The 15415-nt window shown below is 37.9% G+C and overlaps 1 protein-coding gene across 1 annotated transcript in view; it reads left to right on the top strand.

The window, feature by feature from the left end:
- LOC137257956 (ataxin-1-like) overlaps positions 1 to 12762 on the top strand; it is a 98000-nt gene extending 85238 nt beyond the window's left edge. The window contains exon 4 of the mRNA XM_067795475.1: positions 11519 to 12762. Within this exon, the coding sequence (XP_067651576.1) occupies positions 11519 to 11983 (465 nt within the window). The 3' untranslated portion in view covers positions 11984 to 12762. The remainder of the gene's footprint in view (positions 1 to 11518) is intronic.
- The last annotated feature ends 2653 nt before the right edge of the window (positions 12763 to 15415 follow it).

Raw genomic sequence — 15415 nt, 5'->3', positions numbered from 1 at the left:
TCATAGTCTAAAAGCTCCATAGTTGGTGAGCCATAAATGGAGGTAGAAATTTTACATTCATAGCAGTTTCTTTACATATGCTTACTACAACAAATACTTCGAGCAAATCAAGTCTGTCTCTTGTAGACAGCATATCCCACATATTTTTGTCAGTGTTCAAATTATAGGTTTGTCCTTGGATTTGCTGAAAGCGAGTTTGAATCCATGATTCAAACTGATTATTGTCTTAATTAAGCTGTCATTGCTGTTCTCATGAATGTGATTTAAACCAGTGTGAGAAGAGTCCCAGACCAGCATTAAGTTGCAGGGTTTGATTTAGCTATACAAAACATGCACCAGTACAACCTGTATGTGAATGATGCAACTTGATATTATGTCTTCATGCATCAAGTGTACGTCAAAATCTTTCCAATTTACGGCCAGCTTGTAAAGGCCACACTGATCTTGTAACACATTCAGTTACCTTATTACACATCAAGATTCAGCATTATTTGTACGTTTGAACTGTGATATATGTTTATGGTACAAGAGGGCAACCTGGTTTTTTTCTGGTGCATCTCAGTGTGCACAGGAACAAAGTGAATCCTGTTTCTAGACTTAAGCCATCAGGTGTAATATCTTATGTGATGCCTTGGGATTCTACTTAAGAACCTGTATTGACAAATGGACTGGTTATATGTCATTGTGTCCCAGTATTGTAGACAAACGCTCATGATGTCAATACCTAGTTTGGAACTGATAATTCACAGACTGTTGGAATGCAGCATGAACCACTACTTTGGACAACAAACAAAGTTATTGTAGGATAGCTCAATTTTCTTTTATAACTCAGTATTAACAAACACACAATATGAAGGAATGGTGATCTTATTTAATGATTAAGGGAACCATGTGCTTTTTTTCTGACAGGGAAATGAATACTAGTTGTGTTTGGTCAACCTGGATTAACAAGAGACCGTCATCAGTGACAGGGAATTATGATGACATATTTCTGCAAAACATTCTATTTATTTTGGTGAGCTGTGTATTCATTCAACACAGTTGCTACCATAAAACAACATCTGCGAAGGGTCCGAGTCATCAAATCAATGAATTTCCCAGCGCAGTTTGGCAGGTTGCCAGTGTAGTGTAAGATGGTGTATGTACGTAGCTCATGTCACGCTACTGGAACTGAATGAACAAAGCAAGGAATAGGGGAAAGCCATTGAACCTAATTCAATGAACAAATCAATTCTTGCTTTTCTTTCAATGCTGCATATTTTAGACAGGTTTTTCCAATGGGGTTTGTTTGCCTATGTCTGTGTTTGCTGCTGTGGCTTTTGCCCATTGTATGAATGGTAGTATTCTTGTCACATAGCTGAGCAGTGGGTTGAAATGTACAGCTGGAAAATTACATTAATAGAATTTTATCAGAAGCAATTGAGCAAGAGAAGAACTCTGCTTATAGTGGGGAAACTTGAGCACTCGACATAGTGTTTGCTTGTTGTTGAGTGCCGCACTCAGCAGTGTCATAGCTGTATAGCACCAGTCTGTTAATAATTACATCTGGACCAGACAATTCAGTGATCAACACCATCTACATGATTGATTTACGATGATTTATCAAGCGAATCTGACACCAGATCCTGTTAGTTGCCTCTTACAACAAGCATGGGTTGCCAAAGACTTTTCGGATGTAGTGAGTAAGTTGGGTTTTACGTCTTTAGCAATATATTCCAGGCAACATCAGGGCCGGAGAAACCAGTTTTTTAGAAGAGTAGTACTGGTACCACTGGGTAACAGACAATTTAGGTTTGCCTTAGTGAAAATATTCTGCCCATGTCCTTTGATGATCCAGTTAAACATAAAACATCACAACAATTGTGTCATTTCAGTTTATTGTTTACTAAATCAGTAAATGTTGTGTAAACCTGAAGCAGGATTTCCTGAACACTATCAAGCCAGCAAGAATAGTTCTCCTTCATTTGCCCTAACCTATAAACAAACCCACAAACAATCTTATCGTTCAAAATGGGATTTCCTATTATGTCCACTGGCGTTCAAAATGGCCACATCCATGTTGAACTGTGAGATTGAAAGTACCCCCACCCCCGATAATCCATACTATGAAGTGACACTGTGGCAGGACACACATTCACTGTATCATGACATGAAAATTAGCAATATTTTTATCCCTGCACATCGTGAGGGAACTGAACATTGACACCGACATGATGAGTGGAAACTTAGACCACAAGGCTGCCACACAGCCTCTGCAGTCATCATTATGATGGAATCTACCGAAAGTGTCCAATTTCATTTGGATGTGTCATCACATGATCTGTTATCATCTCTGTGACAATACTGCCTAGGTACATAAATGGATTATATCAGCCTCAGTAGGCTGATGTACAATTTATGAAGTCATGAATTGCACAATACATCTCTTCATTTCTATTGTGTAAATTGTTTTCGTCAAGATATGGCCGATATGATTAACTCGCTCAATACATTTCAAACTTCTGAACAAAAATATCCCAGAATGGAGGTAGTTCAACTGCTGGTTTTGTTTACATAAAATACAGGCATACCCCAGGTCTGGTGAAGGAATAGGACAGATGATGGCTGTGTTTGACCATTGCTTGATACAGTCCTTGAGTTGAAGCATTTCTTCGTTTGTAGTTCATGAAATCTGCCGTTAGCCTGTTGTTACTTTTGTAATATGGTAATTCAAGCAAGCCCCATTGAAATCATTAGTACTGTCCATTTGTTGTGAAGTCAACAGAGAAAGAGAGGCCAAGTATTTGGAAAGGACAAATAACTGTTGTCTTTCAAACCCTTTTGCTGTTTAAAGGGTTCAGTGTTTTGTAGTTCAGTATTAATGTATTTAGACAGGATAAACAGCTGAATAAATCTTTCACTCAGTGAACCGTCATTGATTGTCAATGAGAATATGAGGATTGACTGTGTGGTGTCAGTTTACATTTGAACATCAACACTGCTACTCAACAGGGCCTAGTACACAGATGGCGAGTGTTGCGACATATTCCAAGACTCCCTATCTCATAATGGGCTGCAAGGAGTTCAGATAGCTTGTCGTTTGCCATTCTCTCATCCAGGATGCTTTTATTTTGGGCACTCTTAACCATCCAATAGGATTGGTGATTCTATTTCGGTCATTGCTGTCATTGACCGAAAGTTTACAGTCTTTGATCGGAACCCATCAATGCTGTAGAAATCGAACATCTCCCTAAAGGCAGCATTCATTGATCGTGGCATCACCTACGTCTGATGGCAGCTCACCATTAGGCGGGGGCGGACACCGTAAGATGGAGTGCGCTATTTTTAGCAATCTCCAGTGGTTAAAGCGAGTAAATGAATAGATAACCTTCCACGTCATAGGAACAGAGACGTGCGTCTTGTTTTCAGACAGTCAATCACCGGGTTTGTTGTTATGGCGTAATCCATGATACAGAGGACAGAATTAGCATCAGGCTCAGGTGCCTACGTAGTAGTTTCATATGTCATAGCGTGACTGACACCATCACTGATTTCTGGACAGGTGTGGGCGGGAAGTGACCGCTGCAACATCTGGCGTGGGATCAGCTGAGACCACATACAGATCAATTATTCATTGTCTCCCCAGCAGAGTTCTCATTTAGAGAAATGTATCTGTCCATGAGAGCTTTATTGCCAAAGTGTCTAATGTTATCTTCAAGACTTAATGGAACTGCTGCAGTATTACCTCCATCAGTGCTGTGAATGGGCATTGCGTATTCATTACAATAAAATATGATGATTCTTGACAATTCTTTTACACAAGCTTAGTCTCTTTATCGTTTGTATGTTGAGAATGTGGGAAGCCCATTTCTTGCGTTCAGTACCATGATATTGTTGGAATATTGCTAAAGGGCTATGTTAAAACATAGTTTGTGTTTTGCTTACAACTTGTGTGCACTGAGACTTATACCAGTTGGTACTGTATCTGTGAATAGGTACTGTGGTCTAACACCACAGTACGGGCTGGGTGGGAGGCAATTTATAAAGTCCTTGTACTGTGAGATACTTACATCATGGGACATCTGGGGTTTCTTTTTCTGTCAGATGTGTTATAGTTTTCAGATAAAGCAATTTGTTACTGTATGTTTTTGCTTATTAAACCCTTATTTGAGGTATTAGATTCATCAGGGCCATCAGACCAATGCAATATCAGTTTCACATAGTATTGGATCCATTTAGCATCATTATTGGGTAGTAGTATTCAGTATCAACATAATGTAGTTTGAGTGTCCCATTTAATATCAGCTTCAGGTAGTATCAGACCCTTGTATCAGTTCCAAGTCAGGGCTCTAAAAATTTTAACATCTCTACTTGCCTTACTGGGCGAGTAAAATGACGTTTCCACTCGTCCTTCTAAAATTGTACTTGCCCTATAAATCATGCAACTCAGTGAATGTGTTTTATAGATTTTTTTCTTATTTCAAAATGTTTGCTTGAATTCAAACTACAATAAATATTACTTACATTGCCTTCTGTTCGAACTTTGAATTGAATGGCTTTCCTTCCAATGCCACATAGTATGCAGTTGTGAAAAGTTTTTCATAGGCCAAAGTATTTTTTTTCGTCAACTCGGCACATGGCCTTGGCATATTGTGCACTATGGTTTTTTCCAAAAATTCTACCATGTTCACAACACTGAATATGTTTTTTTTAGCTGTTATCGTGGAATCCAAACCCTCTTTCCTGAGATTGTCTTTCAATCCCACTACAAGACTCGATTTTGGATCTGAAACATACTTTCCTTTTTCCTCTCAAAATCACCTCTGCCAACAAGAAATTTCCTAAATATCTGACATCGTTGTCAACGATTTGTTATCAATGACAGTTCAGCGTGAATAGCAACAAGTTGCTTATAACATCAACACTAGCCCTCGTCACTTCCCTTGGCTTTGCAAGACGATACGCAGTTAAGATTTGAAATCTTTGAGAAAACTAGGGGATTACGAATCACCATAATTGATATTCTAAACCCAACAAAGTATGAGTTAGCAAAATTTCCACTTCATCAGTTTAATCCAATTTTCAGTTTGGCATACGTGATAAAATATATCAAGTATTTCATCTAACCTGGAAATTACGTATGTATAATAACAATAAAAAATCACCAAAGAGGAAAAGTTGATGGTAAACGATCGGTAATCACAAGAGGGAATTCATTACAGTAAAGCTTATTCTGATTGGACAGGAGCAACATTCATGCTGTAATGATTTTTCTCATTGGTCAGTTTATTTACAGCAGCCAATCATGATATTCGAAGCTTTTATGGTGCACTATATGTGTTAAAAATATGGATATCAAATGGCCATCAAGACTTTTACTTAATTTGCGGTTAGTTTTCGGGGAATGTTAAAATATTGCTTATCAAGATTGACGATGTCAAAACTTGAGCTTATTACTTTAAAAAATAGAAGCCGTCAGAATATGTACTCATCCTCTATGACAAGCAAATTATGTTTTCCACTTGCCCGAAGCAAATTATACTTGTCAATTATACTTCACACCCATCTATCAGTGTCATCTTGTATCACACCCATGTATCAGTGTCAGATGAGCTAGTATCAGACCCATGTAGTATCAGTTTCAGGTAGTATCAGATCCATGTATTAGTGTCAGCTAGTATCAAACCCATGTATCAGTGTCAGATGAGCTAGTATCAAACCCATATAGTATCAGTTTCAGGTAGTATCACACCTATGTAGTATCAGTTTCAGGTAGTGTCAGACCCATGTATCAGTGTCAGTTAGTATCAGACTGATGTATCAGTGTGAGGTAGTATCAGACCCATGAATCAGTGTCAGTTAGTATCAGACCCATGTATCAGTGCCAGCTAGTATCAGACCCATGCAATGTCAGTTTCAGGTAGTATCACACCCATATAGTATTTAATCCGAATCAAGAAGTAGCAGTCAAAGGATTATTGTTCCTTCTTTCACTGTATGACATCATGTCCCTGTATATAACACCAGGAAGCACAGATTATGGCAGTGACATGTCATTTAACAATGTCAAGTGCATTGCGATATTTAAGTTTCAAAGTGGAGAAAAAGGTATCATCTTCAGACGAAATATTTCCTTTTTCTTGAGAGAAGTGGGCATATTCCTCAGGATGACACTCTCCACTGACTACATTTAACCTATCAATCATCTTGCAGCCACCCTATCATGTACAATCACAGTTTTTAGTCACGTAGATATAAGGTGATTTGAAAAAGAAACAACATCTCCATTTCAAATGTATGAGTACTTGTAAGAGGGGTACACAAAGTATGTGGTCTACTGGTTGTCTGTAGGGTTGTGACAGGTAACCTGGATATTGGGAATGGATGGGTAATGAGTTGGGCCTGGTACCCATCGCATTACTTGGACCTGTTATCATCATGTGACTAACAGATTAACCAGTGTAATATGTTTTCCTTTTGTGATTAAAAGTTTGTGTTGTCTTTGATGATTTAGACATAACCTACCGTCACTTCTTTTGAATAAAATACCAAAGAATATAGTGCCATTTCTTTGAAATTTTAGGTCAGGAAGTAACATATGAGATATTTGGGTAGGGTAATAGGGCCAGGGGTATTCGGGTTGAAAATTTAGAACTGTCCCAGCCCAAGTTGTCAGATATATTTTTCTGAAAGTTGCAGTGGCTGAGCAGGTGAGATCGCTTTTATGTTCTGGCAATTTAGTGTCTTTCTCTGAAAGGGTGGGTTCAAATCCTTCACAATACTGAACTGAAAAATACTAGTTCAAGAATCTTTACTTCACTGAGTAAGAAAAATACGAAATACAACATATGTACCAACTGCAAAATTTATGTGTCTGTTCAGTGTAGTTCAGTTTCATTTTGAGTTAATCATTGTACACCAACATTGACAGTTCCTTGTAATGTACAGCTTCTTCATAGGCTAGAGGTCTCTGGTTGTGGTAGCTTTTTCCATCTTCTTCAAAACTTCTCATTGTTCTTGGGAAACAGCAGAGTTACCTGCCTCTGCCCAGTGACACTTCAGTGTAATGCATGGCATGTTAGTAATGATGATGACAAATACAGGAATATGAAATCTTTGGCCATGTGTATATGTGTGACATCAGTATGAACTCAACCCAGGACTCTGTACCCAGGACAGTTGTATAGCATTTATGCTTTAAACTCAGTAATAGAGATATTGAATTAAGTCAGGTTAATCATAAATGAAAGAATTCAGTGTTTGGCTGTTGAATTTCCTGAATATATAATGCAGACAACTGTCTATTGAAGGTAACAGCACACATTTCTTTTAAAACAACTGAATTATTTAAAGCCCTGAAACAATTATAAGTTAATGGCATGCATAAAAATTTGTGTCACACATGAGTCCGCTGTGACCTTTATGAATGTGTTTCATCATCTTTGCCCTGTGAACTGTCTGAATGTGTCACCATATGTTCCTTGTGACCTGTCTGATTTTGTGTCACCATGTCTCCTGTGTGATCAGACTGAATGTGTGTCTCAATTTTTCCTGTGTGAACTGACTAAATGTGTGTCACCATCTTGCCTATGTGACATGCCTGAATGTGTGTCACCATCTTGCCACTGTGACCTCGGTGAATTTGTGTCACCATCTTTCATGTGTGACCTGGATAATTTGTGGTATCATCTTTCCACTGTCACCTGTCTGAATTTGTGCCACCATCTTTCCTGAGTGACCTAATGCTTTCTTAGTAAATTACAGATTTGAGTCCTGTCTGGGATTCGAAACCACAACCTCAGATTAAGGACATTAATCGGCAGCACACAAATCAGACAACTTAACCCGCTTAGCAGATGAACCTCAACACAAGAAAAGTACTAGAATCCTCACTTCCAAATATAACATATGTTACATTGGAGCACTTTCTGAATGGCATTGTTTGTTCATAGCTCTGTGTCTATTGAACAGTTCATTTAAAGCGACCCATGAAGGTCCTAGGATAGAATAGGCCTTCAGCAACCCATGCCATAAAAGGCAACTATGCTCATTGTAATTGCGCAGATGGATGCTCATGCTGTTGGTCACAGGATTGTCTGGTCCAGACTTGATTATTTACAGACTGCCGCCATATAGCTGGAATATTGCTGAGTTTGGCGTAAAACTAAACTCACTCACTCACTCACTTCAAGCAAGGATTATTGTAACAGGTAGTTTTCCCTTCAAAATGTGAGCAGCTTTTACTAAGCAATGCCGGATATTTAGTGAAATGGAGGACACTTTTCTGCTGTAGCTGCTAAAGCTTTCTGAGCTGTAAATCCTGCAGTTGTTTACAGTATTTGTATCCTGAAACTTTATTGACATCAAGGTTGTGAGTCCTGTGATCACAAATACGTTGTTTCTCAAAGATAAGGACAAGGAAGATGTGACGACGCAGCAGCAGTTGCAGGCCACTAGTATCACTTTGGACATCCCGATCACTATTCTTCCTGTACGGATGCTGATCAGATAATTAGCGGAAATAACGCAAGAGAAAGACAACTATTGACGTCGCTCGTCAATCACGGATCCAGTTCGCAGGAAGGAATTTGTGAGAGGATATGACTACTTGGTATTTGTTGCACTCATACAGAATTAGAAGATGTAGTCAGTATTCTGTTCTCATCCGCCTTCTTTCAGTCTGAATCTCTGGATGCCATTAAGAATGATTTACATTGAAATGTCTTTTGTCTTGAACTGAATCTGATGGTAAAATCATAAATGAACCCGATGATATAGGTCAAGTATATTTTTGTTGACTTTGAGGTTGAAGCATTTATGTTTCACATTTAGTCTTTATCACGGTCCCTGAACAATATTTTTTTCCAGACAGCCTAGCCCTCCCTGCAGTGCCTAAGCCCTAAGTGAAACGAGTCTTGCTTTCTTTCCCCTGGGGCTCCTTTTCAATTTATAATCAAAATCATATATATTCAGAAACAAGCACTAGTCTGTTTCACACCAAACAATCAGGGTTAGATTCTGCGATGGTACCCATCCCTGCTACTGACTCTGTATTAAAGATTTGATTTCTTTGATCACCCACATGTGTTTGTTGGTCCTACTAAAATAAACAAAAAAAACTCCCTGCCTCATCTCTTTTGTTGTTTATAAATAAAAAAAATACATTACCTCTCTCTAAATGTTTATGAAAAATGTGTCAAGTTTCTTGCACATCGTCATCCCTTCTCACTCAGTCAATGATTTAGCACACCCAAAGTAGAGTTGTTCTTCTTGGCCATATCAGGATATGCTTATCTCAGGTTCAACCATTGATCTTTGGTCTGTTAGGACCCAGCTTTTGCTTATGCATTTGATAAAATGATTTGATCTGTTTTACTTCCCATGATCAAGCCGTGAAGATCTGGGATAGAATTGATCTTCAGTAACCCATGCTTGTCATAAGAGGTGACTAACGGTATTGGTTTGTCAGGCTTGCTGACTTGGTTGACACAATTCATTGTATCCCAGTTGCATTGATTGATGATCATGATGTCAATGTTGTGATTGTCAGGTCCAGACTTTTCCTTTACAAACTTATATTCTATATAGTTAGATTAGTACTGAGGACGGCATTAACCAGAAAAAAACAAGCACTTTCCGCAGTGTCTTGCCCCACTATTGCACTATTGCACTTAGGCAGTGAGGTGGACTAGTGGTTATAGTGACAATTCGTCATACCAAAGATCCGAGTTCAATTCCAAACATGCTAATTGTGTGAAGCCCATTTCTGGTGTCCCACGGACAAAAAGCGGTGTAAAACCCAACTTGTGCATTCGCTAGTGTCCTGTTCTCGCCCACTCATAGTGATGTGTATAGGCGTGACTTTACAGTTCATTGCAGCAATGATGCATCTATAGTGATACGGAGGCCAGTCTATGGCATGCATTATTTCATTGCATGTTCAGAAGGATGTGTTGTCATGGTGTGTCAATAAATCAGCCATCCCTTCCCACCCCCATGTATCAGAATAGAATCTGGGCTGCTGCTTGATGTTGTGATGGTGACAAGGTATGTGTAATACACACACATACTAGGAGCTGATCACAAATAATGAATTTCACATTTTCCATCTCTTATCAGTTGCTTCTTTCTGATTCACTTAATTTTAGTTTGACTTATGTAAACATTACAAATCAGATGAAAATGTGCACGAATTTGAAAAATACAATATATCAGAGTTTGAAATACCTGTCTGCTCCAACCTCCCAGGTTATCTTCAAAAATTATCATCAATACAGACAGCCAGATTCTCAAATTCACCTGCCCGTAGGTTGCGTTAAAATTTAGATGTATGATTAGTATGTTTTTTGTGGGCTGGCAAGTTTTGATCAAGGCTCACAAGTTTTACATCTAACCAGTCCTCAGTTGAAATTTTTGGGAGTTTCATACCCAGAATATACCAGTATTCAATGTGTCAGTATTCTAAATGATGGTATATTGTTTAACCAGTACTAAAGCACTGTCCACATAGAGAGGTGAGTTACTGGTAGACTGGTTTAACTGGGTTTTTTTCTTTTGAATCTCAAAAAGTGAAGCCTTCAGAAGAATACAAAGCATGACTCGTCTAAGTTGTGTTGCTGGAGGCGTTGTTCGTGGTATAAATGTTACTGTGAAATAATTGTCTAAACCATCTCACGATTTCTGTTTCATTATATTAACTGTCTGCAACACCATGGTTTATGTCTGCAGGGGTTTCTGACTGTGGTCATTAATACACCATTTCAGTATGCCATACATGTGGCTCAGTTTAAATTTGTTTTATTTTGGGTGTTGCTTCAACTTGTAGACAGTGATTGGCCACAGATGTAGATTTCAAATTGTAGAAAGAGGGATAAAATACTGCCCACCAGTTACAAAAAAGTTTTTTTTTAGATATGTGAGGTTTATTTTGCTAAGGTGCATTGGAGTTGCTCTCATTGCATGATTTGTTATTCCTTATAATTTATTTCATTAAAATGTAGTTTTGTAAGTCTTTCCACTTAAATTATTTTGACGTGCATAGTGAAGAAGTCTTTCTTAAATAAGTCATGGGTCTGTTAATGGTTGATTCAGGGTGATTAATTCATTGACACAAGGTGATCAACTTAATTTCTAAAGTATGATAAATTCATTATTCGTTTTGACAATTCAGTGTTAACAAAGTGACGAACTCGGTACAAATGTGATTTTCACTGTTTACAAAGGACCCATGAAGATCCGAGTTGGAAATGATCTTCAGTAACCCACGCTGTAAGAGGCGACTAACAGGATTGGGTGGTCAGACTCACTAACTTGGTTGACACATGTCATCATATCCCATTTTCTTTGGTCAGTGCTCATGCCATTGATCACTGGATTGCCTTGTCCGGACTTCAGTATTTACAGGCTGCCACCAGATAACTGGAATATTGCTGAGAGCAGCATACAACCAAACTCATTCACTGACTCACTGTGTACTAAGTGAACAGAATTTCCATTGCAGTTATCACAGTATTAATGGATTTTCTTTTTGGGCTTACAGGTGACAGTGGAAGCAACGATGGAGCATCCATTTTTTGTGTTTGGACGAGGCTGGTCTTCGTGCTCGGCAGAAAGGACTCTCCACCGATATGGACTTGAGTGTCACAAATTGTCTGTGGGAGATGTGTGCATATCCCTCACTCACAAGGATGTGCCCCTCAAAGCAGCGGAAATAAGCCAACAACAGAGTCAAAGTGAAGCTTGTGAAAGGGAGTCGCCACCCGAAGAAAAAGCACATCAGGGTCAAGGTCACCAAGGCCATACAGTGACCTTTTCAGACACTGTAACAACCACTCATTTACATAGTTCAAGGTCGCCTGCTCACCAGGCCACCTGTCAATCATCTGAATCAGAAGGTGACTCCCATCTCCCCCGAAAACGACGCTGGTCTGCCCCAGATCAGGTTAGCGTTGATTCCGAATCGGAACAGGAAAGGTCTGAGGACACAAAACCAGAATCCAATTGATCAGTGACTTAAGTGAATGTTCGGTGTTTACATTATTCATACAGCCATAATCGTGTACAAATCCCTCCTTTGGTAGGCTTGATGGTAGAATCACCAGAGATACTTGTATGTTTGCTGTTGTCAGCGGAAACAAAGCCACCACAACTAATTTCCGTGGAGATGCGGTATCAGGGACACTCCCATCCGAACCCGGAGTGGCTGCCAGGGTGAACACACAACAGTAGTAGAGTGCCTTTCTTCAACAGAAGGATATGAATGATACCAGATAATACTGTGGCAGTTATACATTGTTTGTTATATCATTTTCAACTATAAGTGGGACATCTATGAACAATAAATCCTCCCTGTTCATTGTCTGTAGGCATCATGAACCAAAATGTAAGTTCCAGGTGTAAGCATCTGCGAAGCATACCTTCTGTGTTAAGAATGTTAAAACTGTCACTCAGATCAATGAATTGGTAAGAATTGGCTTAGTATGACTCATGTCAGAACAATTTTTTGGTAAGATTTTATCAATAGTGATTATAATTTTTCTGAAATTAAATTTTGAGGTCATGAAAACTGTGAAGTATGCTGAAAAATATATGAAAAAGACACCCACCTAATATTTGGTATTATAAAATGACTAACAGGAGTGATTTAGTCTGTTCAGACTGAAATAGGCTGGTTATATACTGAAAGAAACAAATAAGGGAACACTACTTCAAGGCAGTGTTCCTTATCTATTCTCAGACTTCCTTCCACAGCTTTACTCAAAGCTGGTGATGAAAACTGGAAAACGCTAAAGGAGCACTTGAACTTTCCTGTTGCTATATTTGTTTTTGTCAGTATATATCTGTACTATCAAACATAGTTGTTTATCTCAGCCTGTTTTTTGCCATATTCTACAGTGGTATGTAAGAAGATGGAAAGTAGCCTGCAGTCATACATGTTACACTTATTTTTGAAAAGATATAATCCTGTTCATTTCAAAACTTAAGGGAAAGCAGTCCTCTTCTCTTTGGCTAGAATTGTTGCTTGAATTTGAAAGCAGATAATGAGATGTTATTTTTGTCTGTAAGAGCATGGAAATTGTGAACCAGATGTATTCTTGGTAAATGCATTCCCTTAATTTTTGCACAATGTGTTGTTGAATGCCTTCTCAATCTCACAGCAGCTCGTGTCCCAGGGGGAGAGAACTCTCGTATGTTTTGTGATATTTACCTTTGAATCTTTAAACGTTGACATATCCAAGTGTTAATATGGTATCAAAGAATATTTTATGATCATTTTCATCCAGTTTTAGACTATTTTCACTGTTCAATAAACTTCTAACTGCAAAAACTTTTGAATATATATATACATACATATATATTTGCAAATTGAAAATCTGACTTGGAAATTGGTATTTTGATGATAGGCATATATTTATGCTTTTGCAGTGCTTTCTGAATGAAATGAATGCTTTTGCTATCTCGGTGTAATAAAGTATGTTAAAGTTTGTTTAAAAAACATATATTTATGATGAATGTTTAACATAAAATTGAGAAGAAAAAAACCCCAAGTGATTGAAGTCTTCAGTGTCTTAGGAACTGTTGGTAATTTCTTTTGTGAAAACAAAAATTTTCCACTTTAGTCTTGTTTTTGTTGCGTCTCAAATCTTTGTCTCATTATTTGTAAATATTCAAGATAAACCCAGACTATTGATGCTGAGTGTTTTCAAGGCCTACTTTGTGAGATTTACAGTGTCATACATATATCTTCCGATAGTGGTTACTCAAGTCATATCTTCCAAAATAAACTCTGTTCTAATACAGCCATATTTCTCGTCTCTCATAAAATACTCTTGTGGCCAAAAATTGCAACACAAACTATCTGCTTTCCTTCTATCCAGTGTGATCATGTGTTACATCGACTTAGATCCAGTATGGCGTCTGCCATGGAGTTCAACATGCAAAGGATAGATCCGGTGTTTCATGTTTAACTGAAAAGCAGAAACTAGCATGATATAGAATGCAGGAATCAATGGACAAGATGTTTTGTAGATGTGGAACTTGTAATATATAATGGCTATCTTGTCTGTTATCAACAAGGGTGATGGAGCCGGCCATTGATCCACAATTACATGACTGGGTTCAGTCTAGATGAGATTTTTGTGCATCGTGATGAGGAAGAGGTTCTAGTTTTCAAAGAGTATATGGAAATTGCTGAGGCTTTGCGAATGATCACTTTTTAAATCTGATTGCAACCAATCACAAATCCACAACAATAATGCCATGAAAGGGTCGTATTAGAACAGAGGTTACATAGGAATATGTTACAAGAGTAACCTCTGTGGGATAAGAGTGAGTATTATAGTGATCTTGTTGAACAAAGAATATTTCAAAGAAGACTTCCTTGATGTGTTTTAAATTGCACTTATTTCAGTACCTCATGATTTGTTTGCATGAAAATTGAATAAGAAATCCGTTTCATACATGATTGATGATTTTGAAAGAAAATACATAAATTTCAATAGTTAAATGTCCAAAGTAATGTCAACTTCTAAAGGTGTTTCTTTTGGTCAGATCAGTGCTTTTAAGGTAAGCTGTGATAACACAATATGACAATTCTGCTATTAATTAGTCCAAGTGGTAGAAGAGATGCATGTAGTCAAAGGGAGACAACTCATTTATATTTCTGTCTTTAAGAAATTACTAATCTGCAAGCCCACCTTGATTTTCACTGCAAACTCTGCAACATTCCTCTTCACAATTTAATCAAGTTTCTCATTTTACAAATATTAGCCTTCTGTTTCTGCAGACCAGTTTTACATAACACCAACATGACATAAACTGCAGTACTGTTCACCATAACACTATTATCTGTACAGTTAGGACACGTTTTGTCAGTGATTTCAAAGACATGTTATATGATACACTGGTAAGAAACTATATAAGTTTTATTGACACGATCTATCGTAACATATCTGGCAGGCACACCTAGTCTAAGATCGTCCTTGTGGCGTCCAAATTACCCGCCCACGACATCCGCTTGCCACACCTTGCTCAAAAGGATATTACTTCATCCAAATCAGTAAGAAACCATCCAGCTCCCTTTCACTGAATTATTTACCCAGTATAGCATGACCCTGAATAAATCTGCTTTAATAATTTGGAAAGATCTGTTGTATTATATAAAGACTTGTGATAAATGTTATGTTTGAATTTAAATTTATTTCAAACTTGCACGAGCTGTTATACATCAGATCCCATGCTATAACAGACAAACACCCACACCTTTCTCTGACTTGTTAAATATGCCCCTATCTGATAGAAGGAAAGTAAAAAATAATGCTCTTTAGATCTATAGATCTTTAGATTGCACATACTCATGGAAACAAATAAGGGAACACATGAAAGTACAAGTGTCTTTGGTTTTTTTTTCTTTCTTTTTCCAGGTTTTTGTACAAGG

The sequence above is a fragment of the Haliotis asinina genome, chromosome 12 (assembly GCF_037392515.1).
Source record: "Haliotis asinina isolate JCU_RB_2024 chromosome 12, JCU_Hal_asi_v2, whole genome shotgun sequence".
Taxonomy (NCBI): domain Eukaryota; kingdom Metazoa; phylum Mollusca; class Gastropoda; order Lepetellida; family Haliotidae; genus Haliotis; species Haliotis asinina.
Note: the sequence above shows the minus strand (reverse complement) of the source record. Positions and strands in the feature narration are given on the sequence as shown.